Source organism: Dermacentor albipictus, chromosome 8 (genome assembly GCF_038994185.2).
Source record: "Dermacentor albipictus isolate Rhodes 1998 colony chromosome 8, USDA_Dalb.pri_finalv2, whole genome shotgun sequence".
Classification (NCBI taxonomy): Eukaryota; Metazoa; Arthropoda; class Arachnida; order Ixodida; family Ixodidae; genus Dermacentor; species Dermacentor albipictus.
In genome coordinates, this window is record NC_091828.1 from 102,917,689 (window position 1) to 102,937,118 (window position 19,430).

At 47.9% G+C, this 19,430-nt stretch overlaps 2 protein-coding genes across 16 annotated transcripts in view; one reads left to right on the plus strand and one right to left on the minus strand.

Annotated features, from left to right (window-relative positions):
- Positions 1-945: 945 nt before the first annotated feature.
- Positions 946-15,277, minus strand: LOC135913709 (HUWE1-associated protein modifying stress responses-like). The gene is made up of 4 exons (XM_065446304.2): positions 14,575-15,277; positions 13,811-13,882; positions 7,273-7,617; positions 946-4,180 (listed from the first exon to the last, which is right to left on the minus strand). Exons 1-4 carry the CDS (start codon positions 14,753-14,755, stop codon positions 3,984-3,986), a joined length of 795 nt encoding a protein of 264 aa, XP_065302376.2. The 5' UTR covers positions 14,756-15,277; the 3' UTR covers positions 946-3,983.
- Positions 15,278-15,482: 205 nt separating this feature from the next.
- Positions 15,483-19,430, plus strand: part of Usp7 (Ubiquitin-specific protease 7) — a 64,007-nt gene continuing 60,059 nt past the window's right edge. For 8 of the 15 annotated variants that reach the window (XM_065446289.2, XM_065446297.2, XM_065446290.2 and 5 more), the window contains exon 1: positions 15,895-16,244. In XM_065446289.2, the coding sequence (XP_065302361.2) occupies positions 16,166-16,244 (79 nt within the window). In that variant the 5' untranslated portion in view covers positions 15,895-16,165. Of the gene's footprint in view, positions 15,758-15,893; positions 16,245-17,100; positions 17,354-19,430 lie in introns of those variants that run through there. The other 7 variants (XM_065446292.2, XM_065446298.2, XM_065446303.2 and 4 more) reach the window with 5 other exon arrangements.

Genomic DNA, 19,430 nt, shown 5'->3' on the forward strand with positions numbered 1-19,430 from the left:
GAGCATGAACGAAACACCGACCGCTGCTTCATCTTCCAGCTGACATGCCAGAAACTTCTTACTGCTGTATAAAATGCAAAAATCATACTTTCAATCAGTCCCACTCCCCCTCTCACAGGCACTAAAACCTATCCCAAACTGAATTAACCATGCATAAGTCCAGCAGGTCATGCTTGATCCGTGACAACTACGCGGAACGTATTTCTTGACGCACTTTTAACATCGCTTCCACTGACCTCAACGCAACTGTTTCACGCTGAACAATCGCAACTTCGTCATCATAGCTGGAGCAAGCACCACGCAGTCCCCGTTTTAGTGTGCAGGACACATTTTGGCCAAGATTTTTACGGTGCAGATGTCATGCACCATACAACCAACATGCCAATGCTTGGTTACGCAACCTCAGTAGCACACTTCACATGGATGTCCCATCACTTCTCAGTTTTGTTTTCTGACAATTACAAGCTCTCGCACATACATGCATACACGCACAAAGAAATGCTCCATAGGTGGAGACCCCAGTTGCTGTCTTCTTTATATATAACAAATGAAAACATTTTTTTTTTGCACTCGTTCAGCTACTGCAGAACCTTAACACAACCTGTACCAACATTACTGCAGCTGGCAACTCGCACATCTCAACCGTTTTCTTCACCAGCCGCAGGAAGCCATCAAAGTAACTGCTACATGCTGCCTCATTCTCAAGCTGCTCCTAATGGCGGTTGCTAGTTCTCCCGCAGTATTTTTGGGGCATCGGTGAGGCCTGCAAGTGATTCACAGTGCACCTTTCATGGTGTGTAAACAAATGGGGTGTCAAGTGAAACGGTCATTCCAAATTCCAAAGCATGGTGGACGGCTTGTTTTGCCTGTAGATAACAGATGGTGCCACTGGTCCTTTTCGAACGTGTTTTTTTTTTCCTTTTTGCACCACAACAGGCAATTGCATGCACCTGGTCTATTCTTAAAGAAACAGGCAACGCAGCGAAACATAGTATTAAAATGTATGCACTGCAGTAAGCCACAGCTGTGTTAATTCGAGCTTGAACAAGCCAGTGCTTTAGCTGGAAGAATCGTCTATGCTTGGCCCTCCTATTTATGTAGTTACATTTAGAACTTTTCAGTGCAACTTTGCTGACTGAAATGGAAAACAAAAAGTAGCAAACTTTGGAAGAGGGGGGGGGGGGGGCACTTTTTGTTGACCTACATGGTATTGCTAAGCTGTGCTACCTTCTCGCTGAACAAGGCACATTGCAACATCGACCACTAACTCTTGGTTTGCAGCTTTTTTCACGAGTTGTCCCGTATTTATAGCAAGCTATTGGTCATCTTGTTTCTCAATGGAATATAGCTCCAGGTAGTAGTTTTCTCTGATGTGGTCTGTCATTTGACAGCTTCTCTCGCAATCCCCCCCTCCCCTTCTTACGGGGGTGTTAAAACATTTTTTCGACAATTCAAAGTGGCCCCCTGCTAGCCGCACCCGGCCTTTGACCTGTACCCTTTGAGCAGGGAAAATGTGACATGCTCGCAGACGCAAGCCAGCACTTCGATGACATCCCGCTGCCGCAACAAGACACTACTCACACACCAACAAAATCCTACTCTCCTTCACAACAACAACAAATCTAAAAAATAAAAGTAAATATCAGACTCAGAGCAATAAACACAGCTCTATAAGTGAAACAGAAGCGTGAAAAAAAAATATATATAGTAAAGAGTGAGGAATAGTCTGTACAATGCTACGACACAAGCTGTGTAAAGAACCACAAAAAAAACCGTGGCAAATCGTGACTTCCATCCACCACAAATTCGGTGCTTGCGAGGTGGGCCGGTCGTGGCAGAGCCCAAAATCTCGCTCTAGACGGCATGACAATTTGCTGGCTCTGGTGTCCAAACAGGCCCGTCAAAGCTTTCTTTTTCTTCTTAAAAACGAGGCGACTGGATGCTCCTGTAACTTTTCTCTCGAGTGTGAACAGCAACCCTCCATCTTCAAAAAACTGCCAACTCGACTACTTATCAACTACTCGCCGGTCATTCGTACAGTGCGATACCAGGCTGCATATGGTTACAACCATGGTACTCTCCGCACTTGTCGAGAGCCAGTCCAGCAAAAAAAAAAAAAACATTTGTTTGTTTGCTAATAAATCAGACAAAATGACAGCTAGCGACAAAATGTATAGGGGCTCCAGCTATCAAAGCAGGACCCAAGGTTTGCGACCCTCGGTGAAAATCAAGATCTTGCAACGACGCAACGAAAAAAAGTTTCTTTTCTCCTACAAAACTGGGCAAAAATGCAAACTGGAACATGAACCCAGCGGTAAGGCAAGGAAAACAAAATGCACACAATGACATATTGCCGCATCATTCCAGCTGAACCGGGTCATAGCAAATGCCACATCGCAATCTATCTGCAACAGTCTTCTTATTGCCTCCACCTGATAACCAACACTGCTTGCGGTGGCCTTACTTTATCTTCAACTTTGGAAAAGCATCACCCAAGATCGTAATGGCACCTTTTTAAACACGGAAGTGCAGCTACATTTAGAAATTTTTTAAACCTTGCACATGACCTGGGACCGATACGTCCAGATACTTAAAAAAAAAGTTATCGCTACAAAAAGACCAAAAACACACAAGTGGGGGCTACTACTACGTGGGGCCTGTTACTACATACGACATGTCTTGCATAACGTCGGACACTTTTTTGTTTCCCATATCAATGCAGGAAGCGGTGGGCTTGTGTAAAGTGCCTCGATTTTTTTTTCTTTCTAGCGAAGCTTGGAAAAGGCAGCACAGTCGTTATACTTTCACTTGTTTGCACCCTTCCTCTTATTATAATACAGTCCCGCGTTTTGCGAGCTCCGGTCTACCTAGGGTTGCCCGACCACACGATCAGGCAGAAAAGAAAGGATGCTCCTTTCGTTGCACCTTTCCCACCATCATACCTACGACGTAAATTAATCTGCCTATCAAAAGGACAAAACAAATCGGAGGCTGGGTGGCAGCAATGACAGAAAAATAGAAACTTTCATGACACTGCCAACACTTTTCTTTCTCTCTCTCCAACTCTTATTTCAAGGTGCATATGTTTCACCTGGCTCAAGAAAAAGAAGACGAAAAGAAAAAGACCAGTCGCAGATGTTGCCGTCACACACTTCTTCGCGCTATGCTACCTCTGACAAGAGTCTGTGCGAGTCTGCTCGAGACCCACCCCAACCCCTTGAATCCAATCACCACCGGCAAGGTAACTTTGCATGCACAGCCAACATCGGTGCGACAATACGTGTACTGTTGAGAGGCATGGACCGACAGTGGGCCACGTAGAAGAAACCGGGCTCGCAGCGTGCGGCACGGTCATTTGGCGAGCGGTCAGAGGTTGCAGGACGAAGCAGCATTGTCGGTCCCAGCGCTGGCCTCGCCGAGTTTCCGTCTGGACTCCCTTTAGCCGAATGCTTCATGCCACAGGGCTCTGCTAAAGACGCAAGAATGCCCGCGAGGCTCCTGCTGAAACACTGTCCGTCGATGCTGCGGTCCGCATCAGTCCCATCAAACCACCGAGCAGCTAGCAATGAAGTTGGAGTCCATCCTCAGTTCCTGGCTGTCTGCACGATGCCCACGCCTGATGGCAGCCAATGCGCAGTCTTGCAAAGTCGCTTAAAACATATGGCCTCCACGAACCAGTCTCGACGAAGACAAACCACCACCTCTCAACACACCGCCATCACCACATCCATTTTTTTTTTTTTGCGACTGCACGACACTGTTTTGCAGCAGACGACGACAAGCGATGCTCAAGAGATCTTCCTTCCCGAAGGAGGGGTTTTTTCTTATTTCGATTACATTTTTTTTTTTTTGGCAGCGGGTTTTTGACTCTGCACAACTGCAGGACTTGGTCTGAAGCAGGTGGGAGAAAAAGCCTGTGACGGCACACGGCGGCAGGGGATTTGTTGTTATTATTATTTTGGCGCGTGGTGAGGGAGGAGAACTCAGATGAGGCGCGGCCGTTTGTGCGTCGGCGAGTCCATCACGACATCTCCGGGGCTCGCGCTTCCCGGAGCAGTCCGCTTGCGTGACTCAACGTGGCGCGCAAACTCCTCGGCGATGAAGCTGCTAAGGCTAGCCGCACTGCGGAACCCGGGCGGCGATACGCTGCCTCCGCTGTGGCCTCGGCCCGAACCCAGGGCTGCAAGAGAACAGGAATGGCGGTAATACGAAGCTCGCATATCAAGGCCAATGCATCAGCAACAAAACAACGACAACGGCAGCCATGGAATAACATATCTTCATCGTGTGTTTCGATGAACAGGAACACAGTAGTAGTCCAAACTCATACCCGGAGCCGACAAATAAGCTACGAGACAATGCTGATGTGAATTACCATGCTCTCATGCACATAACCTGTCCTTGTGTACTGATGAAAAGAAACAGTTATAATCCAAGTTCACACCCGAAGCCAACAGATAGGCTACGAGCCAAAATCTATGGGACACTGATGACAAGTGTGAATTACCATACTTTTCACGTGTATAACCTGTCCTTGCACATGATGACCAAGAACAGTGGCAATTGAAGTTCACATCTGGAGTTAATGGATAAGGTATGAGACAAAAAGTACAAGACCGCAACAAAGACAGCTGCGAATCACCACATTTTCCTGCATATAACCTGCCCCTCCATATTGACCGATTTCCAAGTATCGTACTTTCCGGGCTATACTCTGCACCCAGTGTATAATCCGCAGGGGCCAATTTAGGCTTAAAATAGGTTTTCTTCAGCTCGTCTGCAACTGGTACACAGTAGGTAAGCAAATCAGCGCCTGGGCCCTTTGTCTGACTGCATATGCTCTTAAGCTCATCACAACTGTTCTTGTACTTTGCACCTAATATGAAGTTGCATATTGAATGTGTTGCGCATTTCGAAACCTGGTTTTGCACAAGTACTCAGAAATCCGAGCACTGAAGAGCAGCCACCTAAAGTACCACGAGCAGCATTCACTTGCACATCACGGGCTGCCAGTATAAGCTCGAAATATTGCTCATGCAAAGCGACGATCATAGCGGCGCTAATTTCTCTATGTCACTAAGCCGGGGAAAAGATTTGTAGGCACAGTCTGGCATGGTTTTTTTTTTTTAGGTGCGGCTCTAATCTTAAGAAATAAAGTCATGTACAGCCTGCACCCATAGGAAGTCTGCACCTCCGTGAAATTTCAACACTTCCACAGACGACAATCCAGAAAATGTGGTAAGTGGGCTGTAGCATCACACAACAACACTGAGACTGTGGAAGATGCCACAGTGGAGAACTATGGATGAATTCTGACCATGTGGGAAATTTCCAAGTTGTGCGAAAAGCTAGATGTACACAGCCATTTTCTGCATTCAGCCCTGCACCGAAACGGGCTTGTCAATCAAACTCGCGACCTTGTGCTATAGCTGCAGAAAGCCACAGTAAGGGGGCTGTCGTGCACATTACCCGCGCAGATAACCGTTTACAACAGCGTTCATAATCCTTATCAAAGCAAACCTGGTACAACTGTCGGCAAAAACCGGCAGAAACAGTTTACCTCCATGTTCAGTGAAGACCCGTTTCCCCTACTGCTCCCTTTTGAATCGCAATACAGCTTCACGGCAGCACAAATTTCACCTTCACGTGTGGCTTCACTGCAATATGAAGTGATTCGTCACAAAGATGCACCCGAAGGCAGCTTTCCTACTCGGTCCTTAAATTACAACTCTTTTTTTCAGCGTGGACTACATGGGACGTATTCTGAAACGTTCGCCGCGGCGAACTTTTCGCACTGGCCACGCCTCCGCCGTAGCGGCGCGCTCTGAATGGCTGCTTTGACAAAACCGGAAATTCAGGTGGCGCAAGTGCATTTCCGGTTTTGTCAAAGCAGCCATTCAGCGCGCGCCGCTACGGCGGAGGCGTGGCCAGTGCGAAAAGTTCGCCGCGGCGAACGTTTCAGAATACGTCCCCATGGCAATGATGCAGAACTATTGATAGCAGAATTACTATCAAACCATCAATGAAAAGCCCTCCCAATAGTATCACTGACAGTACAGAAATGCATGACATGCATGATGCAATCACTGCAACATCAACTTGGCAATGTTTTCCTGTTTATCCCAAGCCATGCAGAGAACACGTAACTGAGCACAGCAGATGGATACCCTCTGCATTATGGCAACAGAGTTTGTATATGGTACAGCTTTCCATGCTGATAGTATAGGTAGCATGACAATGTTCACCAGTACCTGGAATTACAACCACGACCTAGGAACAGCTACTCTTTAGAATTCTGGAGGCAAAGCCAAAGCTCCACAACACCACTCTCTGAAGTGGCTATGAAGCATACTTCGATTTTCTTCAATTACCCAAGTACTACATGCTAAGCAGCCAAAATCAGCACTCTGCAAAGCATGAGTATTTTGCTGCACAACAACAAAACTTTGCTCTTTGTCGGTGGACTGAACTCATCACTAACAGTTATGCACGCCTGCCATCCAGTGAACACCGAAATTCAAAAAAAATCTTACAGATACAATAGCAATAGGGGGTGAGTCAATTAGCATACATTTCTTATCCAAGTTGTCCCTGAGCCCACACCTTTCGTGGGGTTCACATGTACTTTACAGATGATTTGCCTTTTAGATGTAACACACAAGCAGTAGCCAACTTGGAACAGCACAAACTGACAGGCAAGACACAGTGATGCTTATCAGCGACTTTGCTGATCTCAATTTGCCTTGCTTTAGCAACTTGTCCGAATGAAACTGCTCAGGTGGGGGTTCCCTGAGCAACCCCTTCCCCCTTTCCTCAAGCAATTAATGTCTAGTGAGGAGCAGTGGGAGGCCATCCTGGAGTGGGCTGAGAGGATAGAGGAGGCCTACTTCAAGTAGTTCCCTCCCCCCCCCCCCTATTACATTGCCACCTTCCCTTTAATGAGGGATAAATAAGGCTAGAGGAGGCCTACTTCAAGCAGTTCCTCCCCCCCCCCCCCCCATTCCGTTGCCACCTTCCCTTTATTGAGGGATAAAGTTTTGCATCATCAAAGTAGGTACCCCTCTAGAGCTTTTTTTTACTGCTGGAAGACTCCCCGAGGGTAAAGCTGGAGATCGAAATATTGAACTTTCTGTCAACAGAATCTATTTGTCATAGAACTCAACAAACCATTCGTGAAAATCGCACAACGAGCCTGCAATTCGCAAACTTTACGAAAAAAAATTCGTGAGAGTTGGCAGGCGTGGCGCCGGCAAGGAGAAAGGCGCAGCCCACCTGACGAGATGGCCAGCGCCTCGCGGAACGTGTCCAGGTCCACGTCGTCGGCCTCGTCCGCCCCCACGACGGCCGAGCGCTCCCCAGCGGCGGCAGGGCTCAACCTAGACGACGGCGGCGCAGTGGCCGCCACGCGGGGCTCGAGGGAGAGGCGCGGCCGGGGCGAGGCCCAGCCGTGGTAGTGGTGGTGGTGGTGGGGCGCCTTGCCGCACAGGAAGGCGAGCAGGTCCTCGCGCCGAATGTGGCGCTTGCGCTTCTTGGCCCACGCCAGCAGGTCCTTGGTGCGGCGCTGGTAGCCCGACTGGAAGCCCAGCTCGCTCACCCGCTTCTGGGCCTCCAGGCACTCTGCACACAAGGCGGTCGGTTGATCGACGCGGGTCAAGATATGCGAACAGCAGATAATTGGTGGTCTGTTAGAGTTGTACCTATTTCGGGCTAGAATTTTTCGGTGACAATCGAGTCGATGGTCTTCGATAGTCGCTTCAAAACTCTATTGATTTGAAGCAGTTTCATTGCTCGACAGCTGTTGAAACGCGAAACTGGACAGCTCTTGCAAGAAGGTCTTTGACAAACCTCGAAATCGTCATCTCACTGAATTCATGGTTAAATCAAGGTTTAGCAGCATGCTAACAATACGCAAATCACACGAACGGTGTCAGTGCACACATAATGCATGGCCAACAAGCACACGTCCTAACCCAACACAACGTGGAGAGTAGCAAACATGACCACCAAGCAGTTCCCTCCGAACAGAACCAAGAACAGATAAACCTCACAAATTATCAGACAGCAGCATGCGCCTCAGTGTTCACATGAGTGTTTTAAGCATCTTCAATTAAGAAAAATAATTCTGAATTTATTAAATCAAGGCTTAACTGTATCTACTAAAAGCACAAAAAGGGACAAAGACGGGAGAATTGCACGAACACAGTCAGTATATCTCCTTCAGGCCCTGCGTGCGAAATAGTACGCCAAGGTAGTGTATCAAAACCACTGAATTAAGTAATGGTATTGAGAGTTTATTGCATACTGAAACACTTCTGACTGGACCAGTGCTGCAAGTTTGAATGATATGTGTAAAGTGCCCTAACAAAACGACTTGAATGGCTGGATGTTTGCTAATGGAGTCAGTACGTCGCCATGTAGCAGGTTTCTGCCTTTCAATGATTTCCGCGATGTTTTACATCAGACATATTTTTCAAGAGCCTGAATAGGTTCTTAGTAGGCTACACGTGAAATAGTTATGTTCTCATATCTGACGTTCCTGTACAGAGAACTGTCCACATTCTGTAAAGCTGACAAAATTCAAGGAAGAACTTAACATTGTTAGTTCATTAGCAGCTATGCTCTTTTCATGATTCTGAAGACGCAAGATATGTGATGAAACTAAATTCTGTATGGACAGAATTATTTGGCACCTGAAGGGGAAATCCATAATGTATTACAAACAAGCACAGCTGTGATACTTTCAACATATCTTAATGTAGTGTGTTAGAGGAATGGCGAATGTGACAACTACATAGCTGCCAACCCGAGAACTTTAAAATATATAAAATTTCTGCAGACACAATCCCCAAGGGGAGCCAGGAAGGAACGAGTATAAAGATTCTTGTTTATTTTGCTATGAGTACACACTTCTTGCAGGGCACATCCTAAATTAATGATAATTTACCTTTAGTCACTGCAGACAAGTAGCAACAATCTCGGAACAGGAGAGACTGACAAGTAGCACATTGTTTTGAGGTTAAAAATGATTTTTCAGTGACTTTGCTGTTGATTTCGCCTGATGCAGGAACTTTATTTTAATAAACTTGCTCGAAGCAGGTTTCGTTGTGGTGTGCTTTCACCATCAGACTTCCAAGGACATTTTTGGGGACCAACAAGCGAAACATTTTCTGGAGCATGCTTTTTCGTAAAGTTTGATGCCTCATTAGCAAAATTGTAGCACGAGCCCAAATTCGTAAACTTTACGAAAAATTCGGGAAAGTTGGTAGGTATGCAGTGCCTCTGGCAAGAACCAAAAGAAAGAAATCTCACATGATTAGTCGGCGTCTCCATCTGGTGGCTACAGAAAAATACCAATGCGCTGGCACTATGGCCTCAGAGATCGGAGCAGTGCCGCAAAGTGATCTTGATGTGCTGCCACCTATTTTTTGCTTTTCTTAATGGAAAAGCAAAACATATGTAACAGTATGGAGGCTTGGACAAGCTGGTAATTCGTAGCGACAACTGCGCACAGCGTGGTAGGCAACAGCACACAAGCGAAAGAAATACCACGAAAAAAAAAAGGAAAGACGCTTAAAAATGGCTTTTCATTTTCACGTGCATGTTTCTATATGTACGGGCCTGGAATTCATTGCAGTGTCAGCGTTTGCTTTTTCCTGTTTCCTTGCCTTCCCCCACTGCGCCCATTTGCCGCCACACAATAGCAGCTGTGTCGGATGGCGAGTGAAGCTCAAAACAAGAGGGACCTGTCCTTGCTTACTAGCTAACAGGAGCACTGTTGGCTGCATGGATTTATAGGCAGCACATTTAAAAACACACACACACACACGAAGACTAAGTCCTTTAACATTTACATGCTGTAGTGCAACCATTGTTCTCAAAACTTGCCAAGTTTGTCGAGTCTTTGGCTGCTTTCAATGGAACCGAACTATCCTTTACCGAAAAAAGGTTAAGGGGGCAACTAGAGGGAAATAACACGAAGTTTAAACTGATAAAGTATTCTTTCAAAAGCACAGATTTGTTGATTTCATAGTAAGAGCTTGATTACTAGAAGATTAAATGGTTGCCAAAGTTAAAAATTTTTAAATTCTGTGCCAAGGCCCCAGTGTGACACCACTAATTTCTAACTATCTTGTACTTACGTTGTTACAGCGGTTAGCTTCCGAAACTTGTAAAGTTAAATATTTTTTAGAATACATACAATGTAGTAGTCGATCTTTACCAATAAGAGTTAATATAGGCTGGAGCAAATGCCGCCAAAATCCATGACTCCACCGCAAACTAGTGCGGTAACTTAAAGGCATCATCGCGACTTTTCTTTTTATTAATTTTTTATTAGTAAAAATAGTAATTTTTTTCTTTCCTCTTCTGGCTAATCGAGCCTCCTCTCAAGGCTTGTATTGTACAATAAAGTGTGTGGTGTTTAATGCAAACAAGGCATCAAATGCTTAACTAACACTTTTGTAAGCACTAGCTGAACCAAACGTCACGAGATGGCGCCACCAGCTCAGCTGCTCTAAGGCCGCCAGGATAAAAACGCTTTGAAGTAGCCCCATTTTTCATCCAGCCGCCATGGTCATCATAGTGCTCTCCATTGCCTGATCGGCTGAGTGCAGTGACATGGCATTTCAACCAGTCAGCAATGGTGGTTATTCCTTTTCATTTGAAAAGCCTCCAAAGCATAGTTTACACCAATGTACTACACATGAACAAGGATTTACTGCATGAAATGCAGTTTTGAATTGAGTACTAGCAATAAATATAGTAGGACACACACTAAAGGCTATTTGTTCCTGCATGCGTATTGAGAACTCCGGAACCTTTTTGTGGGTACCAGCTGCGCTCAATTTAGCAGGCGGATTAGCGGAAGAGGAAAGCGTATAATACTGCCTTGTACTATATCTTGTCTATTAATAATAAAACCTCATTCATTCATTCATTCATTCAATTCAAGGAGAATTATGCTACCTTGAAGCATATCCAGGGGCCATATGCTGCTCAAGTCCACGTCTCTGGTATTCCCTAAATGGTAATATGTCCTATGGACTGGCTAAGACTGTTCGATGATGTACTGAACATAAACACGCTAAAATCTACACAGTGGACTGCTCTTTAGTAAACTGCTGTTGCGTGCAACAGTTGAGTGATTCCTTCCTAAACCACCGTTTTTTTTTGTCTAGAGCAAATTTGGTGCCCATTCACGTCACAGTTGCACATCACGATTTTGAGTGACTGAGTGCAAAGCATGTTTCCAACAACGAAACGTTTGGGAGCTGTGATAACCACAGGGGCGAACCTCACATTCCAGTTTCATATTCACCAATTGGGACTCACAACTTTTGCATTTGCGAACACTTCGCAGAAGATCCGGGCAACATGGGCACTTTGGAACGGCCATGCTAGCCTATGATTCGATAGGCAAAGGCTCGAGTTGATAACGGTGCTCACCTCCCACTTACTTTTCTCATCTTTCGTTTCAGCATAGTCTAAGCTGTGGTGATTCGCATTGGCAGATGGATGGGGAACGAGGGACAGGAGCTCCTGTGCTTGTCATTAAACCGATAAGCAGGGCCCACAAACGTGATGGGGTAAGACATATTCTGTATTTATGCTTTGTTAAATTGAATGATGACCAACAACAAAGTAGCTCGTAAGTACTGCTGTTTTAGGCAGGCTAGTTTGTTTCCTGCACTCATCACCCATGTTGCCAGTGCAAAATGTTTGCTTTTGCACTGGTAACTCTAGCCATGAAACTTCCTTGCGTTTTTGACCTCTATTTGTGTCTTGTGACAATAAAAACACCTGCGCCTTTTGTCTATTGGCCAGCGCTTCATGAATTGCTAGCACAAGATGCTCTTCTGTTGGCAGCATGAACACAGCGAAGGTTACTTTAAATTGAATGTTTGCTTTTTCTTTAGTGAAGTAGTGGCATATTTAGGTGGTCATTTGAGAGCCCTCTGGCCATGCTACGAAGGTGGTGCAAAACAGCTTTAAAGCCGTATTAGAAGCATAATGAGGGACGGAAGCAATGATCCCACTTCCTCATCAGTGGAGCTCGCTAATGCAAGCAGAAACACTTTGTAGCAATTACGTGACCTTCCAGCGCTGCCAGAGTCCTCCGAAATGACCAACCGGACATGCCATGTATATGTCACCATATTTCAAGGCGAACAATAAGCCATGGCCTTTAGCACAGAATGAAATTCACCCTATTGGAAACAAGACAGTTACGCAACAGCTGATGAAATTTTCACCAGTGAAGCATGAACTTTAAAAGATGACATTTCTTTTTAACTTTGTTTCGAAGTCGCATCTGTTTCACGTGGCTGCAAGCATTGCCTCTGTGAAATGCGCATGCGCGGCACACGACATAGCGGTGTGGAACCCATAGAGTTTTTCACTATATTACCTAGAGGGAAATCTGGGGCTGCTGCGCTGTGGTACGCATGGGAATGCCGGTGTATTGTGACTTCGGATTGGCATTGTTCTCGGAGAGCCAGGCAAGCACCGTTCCGTCTGTCACAGTGATTAATTTCTACTAAAACAGCACCTAAAAAGCTGTTTTAGCTTTATTATTACACAAAAACATGTTTTGTTTAATTATGAGAACTTGTTATTGTATGTACAATTATATGAAACATAAAGAGTATTAGCGGGCCGCTAAAGTTGGAGGTCAGACGACAAGATTCGTGTTCGCTTTGGAACTGCTTGTCATCTGTTCTCGCTTTTCTTCGCTTGGTGATGCATTGTAGGTGAGTAAAGATGTAATATGGGGGAATTGACACATTTTATGAAGATTTTACTTTAAGAATGCGTTATTTTTGTAGCCATATCCACGTTCTAGACGAAGCCTCTTACAACACCAGCCAACACAAGCCTCGCAGACACATACACCGTCATTCCCATGACGGCACAGCGCTCCACCCTCGTTTATTACATAACGAGGGTCTCGAATCCGGCTACATTGATGCCTTCAGGTAGCATATGTGGGTTTATTGACCAGTTGCCTTCACCCAAAAAGATCACGTTCTCGTGACGCCTGCGGCAAAAAGGACGTCCCAGGTCTGCCGCCAAGGTCTGTGTGTGGTGGCGCTGGCTAACACTCCCAGGGTTCTACTAGGACACATAAATACCCAAGAAAGTGGATGGGAAAACAGCGCCGCGGTAGCTCAATTGGTAGAGCATCGCACGCGAAATGCAAAGGTTGTGGGTTCGGTTCCCACCTGCGGCAAGTTGTTTTTTCATCCACTTTAATTTCCATTAATTCTTCGTTTCTTTATTTCATTTATTAAGCACAAGTAATTTCCCCTATGCTGTCCGTGGTGTCAATGTTTGTTGGCTTCTTATGATAAGACACATACACCGTCATTCCCATGACGGCACAGCGCCCCTTAGGAAATTCCCATAGACGGTGGCGCCAGATTTCCCTCTAGGTGTTAGAGTGAGAAACTATGCTGCAAGCATTGCCTCCGTGTAATGCGCATGCGCGTGGCACATGACGTAACGGGGTCGAACCCTTCTATTCTTCGGACAAGCTCGCTGACGAATGGCTCGTTCGAACCGATGCGATATATGCGCGCGACACCCCGCGCTGAAGCCACCACTGTACGAGTTTCACAGTTTTGAAAAGCGTCGATATCACGACGTCGGCCGCATGGCGTCGCGACAAGTTATTTCCCTGCACACAATTAGAAGCGCTGACTTCGGAAAAGGAACAGCGGGAAACACCACACGCAAAACACGAGATAACGCGCGATCGAGGTCACGTGACACGATAAAAACATTTTCGAGATTACACGCATTCGGGCCTCACCTTTGTAGAGATTGGTGACGCTCGAAGCAGCGTTTTGGAAGGGAACCCACAGCGACACTCCGTGCTGGCGATCTGCAGACGGCAATGAAAAAACTATTTCAGTGCCAACGCAGGACAGACGATTGTCCTTTTAAACACACAATAAAATCCACCTGTTTCACCGCGCGCGTTGGTACTTTTGCGAAGTGTTCGGTAGAGTCAACTTTCGGTCGACCGAGCACAAGACGGCGCTTGAACGATAAAACGAACTCGGAAATGTGCGCCCCGATCCGAACGCGTCGGAAACGTGATATTTAATGCACGCCTTTTTCTTTTACAAGGCTCGTCGTCCCTGGAGACTTGGGCAACACGGGCTTTGCGAAATATATTTTTAAGCCGCGATGCTACTGTCCGGAGCTGGAGCGAACTGCGTTAAAGAGGCTCTCCGGAAATGAATAACCCATCGAAAACATTTGCAGAGTGACGTCGTGGGAGATTAAAAATAAGATAAAGACGGCAGAGACAAAATAGACTATTCGTTCGTACTGCACACCCTCCGCCAACACCCCTCTCCTCGTTTTCCAAGCAGCAGCAGCAGATCGTGCCCCTAAGCCTAGCTGAGCCTGGGTGTACGTACAGCACATACGCGTACCGCACGGCGCAACCCTCCCACCGACGCGCCTTCGGCTGCGGGGTCGTCCAGCAATAAAGTCGTCACCGACCGACGAAATAACACACCGCGCCCAGAACTTCGGACCGCTCGAAGCTCGGTAGAAGTATAGTACCTTTGTACAGCTGCGCTACGCAGGTAGCCGAGTTTTGAAAGAGGAGCCACAGCTTTTGGGAAGATGTGTCGCGTTCGTTCTGAATCTGGCTCTCCAGATCGGGCGCCCGTTCGACTTCCTCGATGCACTGTCTCTCCCAATTGGTAATCCACGAGTCCAACTCGTCGGCTCGGTCTGCCATGGCTCTCTCCCTTTTCTTTTTCGACGATGGTCGTTTGATGGGTTTCACCGCCGTCGCACCACTAACAACGACGAGGCTGCAGCCGAGGCGGCTGGTGCTGGCGCGTAGCAGGCGCCGTTTGATCACGAACGACGTCCGCTTCTTCGCACCTCCCCGATTGTGTCTTTTGTTTTCGAAATTTTTTTTTTTCACCGACGAATCCCTCGGGCCGGGCCAGGCACAGGACGGTCTTCGGGGCGACTCACACGGCCGCGCAGCAGCACTCTTTTCTTTTTTTGATTCACGATGCAACAGCACACACAAGGCAGATGCCTTTCGGGAAGGCCACCAACAACTACGCACAGCGAACAGGCAGCAGAGAAGAACGAGCCAGTCGTTGGGCTCTGGCCGTTCTGAATGCAAAATGGCAGCCAAGGGGGCGCCTAGCGACAGATTACGCAACTAACAAAACAATAAAACTGAAATTGACTGCCTACCACGCAAATTAAAGGCCAAAGCAGGCCATCCCTAAGGAAAACTTAGAGAACCGATACCCTCTAAAGGTAAACCTTTGCTAGAAAATGTTCAATTTTCGCGCATGCGCTGATGGAAGGACAGAGTATTTCTGAACGCAATATTTATTTTAAGCACGCGCATATTGCAGCGAAAGTAATCGCAGTGAATTTCCTTCGCTCACGGTCACTCCGCAGTCGCGGTGTGTATGCGTGCGTGAAACATTTCGGAACAACTCGCTGTTGTTGCGCAGTTCAGGTACGCGCAATCGCCCGTTCGTTATCTGTCATTTTGCCAGCTGGCTTTTGAAAAAGAAAACTTGGCATTCAAACGACGCTCAGTCAAAGGAGATCTTGGCGGGCACGTCATCGCAGGGCCAGGCATATGCTGCGAAAGGAGCGCTTCACCCAACCGTCGCGCTCGTCCTGCCCTGTACCATTCTCACGATGTACGCAGCCCTTTGCAACGTTCTCACCGTAGTCGACGCGGAGGGAACCGGCCCGGGAATAAGTAAGTTCAGTGGCGTCCCCATCACCGCTATATACGCTCTTCTCTTTTTTTCTCCCTCTGTCTCTTTACCCCCCGTTTACGGATCGCAACATACTTCCAGCGGGCTTATGTAAGCTTACCCAGCGTGCTCCGCGCCACTGCTCCCTCTGCTTTCCACCATCTTGTTTACTCTGATGTACCGTGCGGAGTCAGCTTGCGCAGCGCAGCCCCCAAGTACAGCAGTTTGTCGTTGGATGGTTTCCCCTGTCTGGGGGGCTGACACCAGCAGACATTGGGCGGATTGCGAGCAAGCACGTCAAAGTGACCGTGTCCGGCAAAAACTCCCTGGCGCCTGGCAAAGAACGCGCGAACAGCTCGGCCCGATCTAAACGAACGCGTGAAAGCAGCAGTTCTGCCGTCGAACTCACTATGAACAACGCTCTGAGCCCCAATGACAAAGACAACAATCACGCAGACCTCCCCGAGGCTATGGATACACAAGAAGGTGGTATGAGTTCTCCAAACTACCCTTTTATCTGTTCGTTTCCGTCGCCGAAAGTCCGGCGCGCTGCGCCGCCGTGGTGTGTGTGTCTCTCTATTCAACTCTCCGGGCTGCGCGACTTTCTCTAGCGCTGTGCTAGCGGTAGTGTGCGTTCGGGCAATTGCGGCGACGTCGAAAGTGACGACGGCTGCGCGAGCTCGTGGACGTGGAAGAAGGAGAGAAAAAAGAAAGATTAGCTCCGAACGCAACGTCGCCGTCGCATCCGTAGACGGCTTTTCTTTTGACGTATCATTGCCGGTTGCGCTGGCTCACTGCCGGGACCCTTAGGCCTAGGTTAGGCCTAAGTTGTCACCGATTTCGCCGGGGAAGACCCCGTGTCGTGAAACGGGCCGGCGAGGTGCCGTTACGCGAGCGCGTCGGGATCGGTACCCGGCAAAGAGCTCGGACGACCGCGCCTACGTTGCGGCGTTCGTCAGTGATACGACGGCGATGATTAAAAGTGTGCGACGTCGCGGTCCGTCTTTTTTGCGGTCGGTTTTCTTTTTTCTTCAACTGGCGGCCGCCGCTTCGTTAGATGGGGAGAAAAAAATGTAAAAAAAAAAAATAACGGTAGTAGTGTTGGGCGCTGCACCCAGCTGTGTCCGGCGTCGTCGGTGAAAAGTCGGGAAAAGGAACAGAAGGCGCGCTTGGCGAAACGTTCGGCGGCCGAAGACGGTTGCTCACGGGAAGGCGAGAGCCCGGCCAAAGCGAAAACGGTGTGTGTAGCGGCCGAATGCTCGTGCGGCCGCCTGCCGCAAACCCAGGGCACGAGGACGATCGGCCACCCAACCCGAGCTTTGCTACGAAAGCCACCGCGTGAAAGAGAAAAACGAAAGCAAAGAAAAAAAGAGGGGGCGAGCAACACCGTGGTGCTTTTGCAGAGCACACGCCCTGTGTTAAGCGAGCCACCGGTCTGGACCGTGAAGCGGGACGGAAGTCGAGGAAAAATTTTTTCTTTGCTAGCGGCGAGCGAGCCCCGGTTTCTCGCTGGCGCCTCGATGAACGGTGGACCGGTGCGGTGACAGTCAATCGGGCTATGACAGGAGCAGCCGAACGTAAGCTGCGGGCGTTGATGCGTGCGTCGTTTTTCTGTTTCTCTCGTTTTTATTATTTTTTTTACCCCCAAAAGCCCACCCCCGCCGCTTCTCCCTTCCTCCGAGCTCCGCAGTTTCGATTAGGCAACCGGACCCCCCACCCCCGCAAAACCGCTGCCTGCTTAAACGCCTGTGTGGGTGTGTGTGTGTTTGTGGTTGGCGTGAGTTGTCCGCGTCAGGTTTAGCGCAATGTGTGTGTGTGTCGGGATAGTAAGATACCGTGCGGCCTTGCCTCGATATGTCTCCTAACCCTTTCTCGGGCGCCGCTTGGCGTGGTCGGTCCGTTAATTGCCGGAATGGGGCCGAGGACTTGGCTTAAAAAAAAATTGTTCCGCCATGCTTTTTCGTTCAGTCCGCTAATGTAGCATAGTCGTGGCAGTTTGACCAGCAAACGCAATCCTGTGTGCATGTAGGAATGTTCCAAGAAAACCGGTAGCTCTCGGTAGACACAGGCTTAAACCTCATCTGGTGTCCACCTTTTGCTGTGTCTTGAGGTCCAGAGGCGAGTAGACCATGGTCCAAGGTTAGGTTTAAGCGTGCGTCTTTTAAACTGAAAGGTGTAAGCCTGACAATCATGCGAACACAGTTCTTTTCGTGTGCTAGTTAAGCTATGAGGGTTTCGTTTTATGTTTGGAAGCTGTCTACTCGGACGTGGTTGTGTGTACATATGGGCTTGCCGAGTTAAGCTGTGAGGGTTTCGTTTTGTTTGGAAGCTGTCTACTCGGATGGACGTGGTTGTGTGTACATATGGGCTTGCCGAAACGTGCACAGTTGCTGCGGTTCTTAGTTTCTGGTCGTAGCTAGACTTTAGGGTCGGCATTTTGTAGCGCTACCTTTCTCAATGCCAATGCCATTCCGTGTGCGCGAGTGGGCAAATTTCACACGCCGCCAGGGGTGGGGTGTCGCTTGACCACTCACGAGCTCACAAGGTGCCGAAAGGCATTAGCATCGGGGGAAAAGGCATTGCTACAAAGACTGTTTCCTCGAATCGGCCTGTGGTTGGGTCGCGTCTCGTAGTCCGTCGTTCGTTTGATAATGCCCGCGCAATTGTGGCCTGCATAACTTAGTTGCTGGCGCTGTTCGTCGTACCGTACAGTGCAGTCTTGCTCGGGCAGCCGCAGTAACTTGCATTTGTCGCGTTGTTCCATGTTTGATGCGATTAGCATTCTTTCAGGAGTTTACCCGTTCTATTGGTTTGTCCGTTCGTATCTAACCTCTTTTGCCTGGTGACCGAAGTTGTACACTAGCTGGGCCGCCAGGTATATGCTGGCTGAACAGACACGGGCCAGTATGTGTCCAGAGGGACAGCTAGCCGCTGTCATGTCTAGGAGACAACTTGGGTCCCTGGGTATGTGCCCGAACAAACGTTGGCACTGTGTGTGCGATACTGGTATGTGCCCATCCTTGGTCGTTTGCCCAGAATGGATTTGCCAAGGTGCCGCAAGGCAGATGTAGCCTTAAATATGTTAAAGCGATAGCGCTTCATCTACAACAGACACCTCCACATTTAGTGGGGCCACTTGGCGGAGAGCCGTTGCAATGAAATTGCAGTCGGAATACTAGGGATACTACAGAGTTTGAACGGGTGCAGCGATTAAAAGGAGGTATGCTGTGTCGTGGTATCATTTTACGTTCTAGTTGGCAACAGGATTGCCACTTGGCGTGTGTGTGTGCGCATTGGCGGTCAATTGTGTCACTGTGTTGCTTCATTGCTAATCGCATTAATGCCAGCATTCATTGTGAGATGGGTTCTGCAAAATTTTTTGTTTAAAGAAAATGCCTCTTCTTAGTTGGAGCAAATGAGGTGCAGTGACGGCGAACTAGTTGAGGAGAAAAAGCATGGCTAGTGAGGAGGTTACCTTGTAACCATCCGTGGCTTTTTTAACATGAGACACTTTACTTACATTGCGGCGCAATTGTTTTACTCTAGCTGCAGCATACAAAATTTGCAGGAACCGTTTCAGGCACCTTTTAACCAACTTTTGTGTGGTAGCGCAACCGGTACGTGGGTTTAACCTTTGTGAATTATTTCTCAAAATGCAGGAAGTGACCAAGAAAT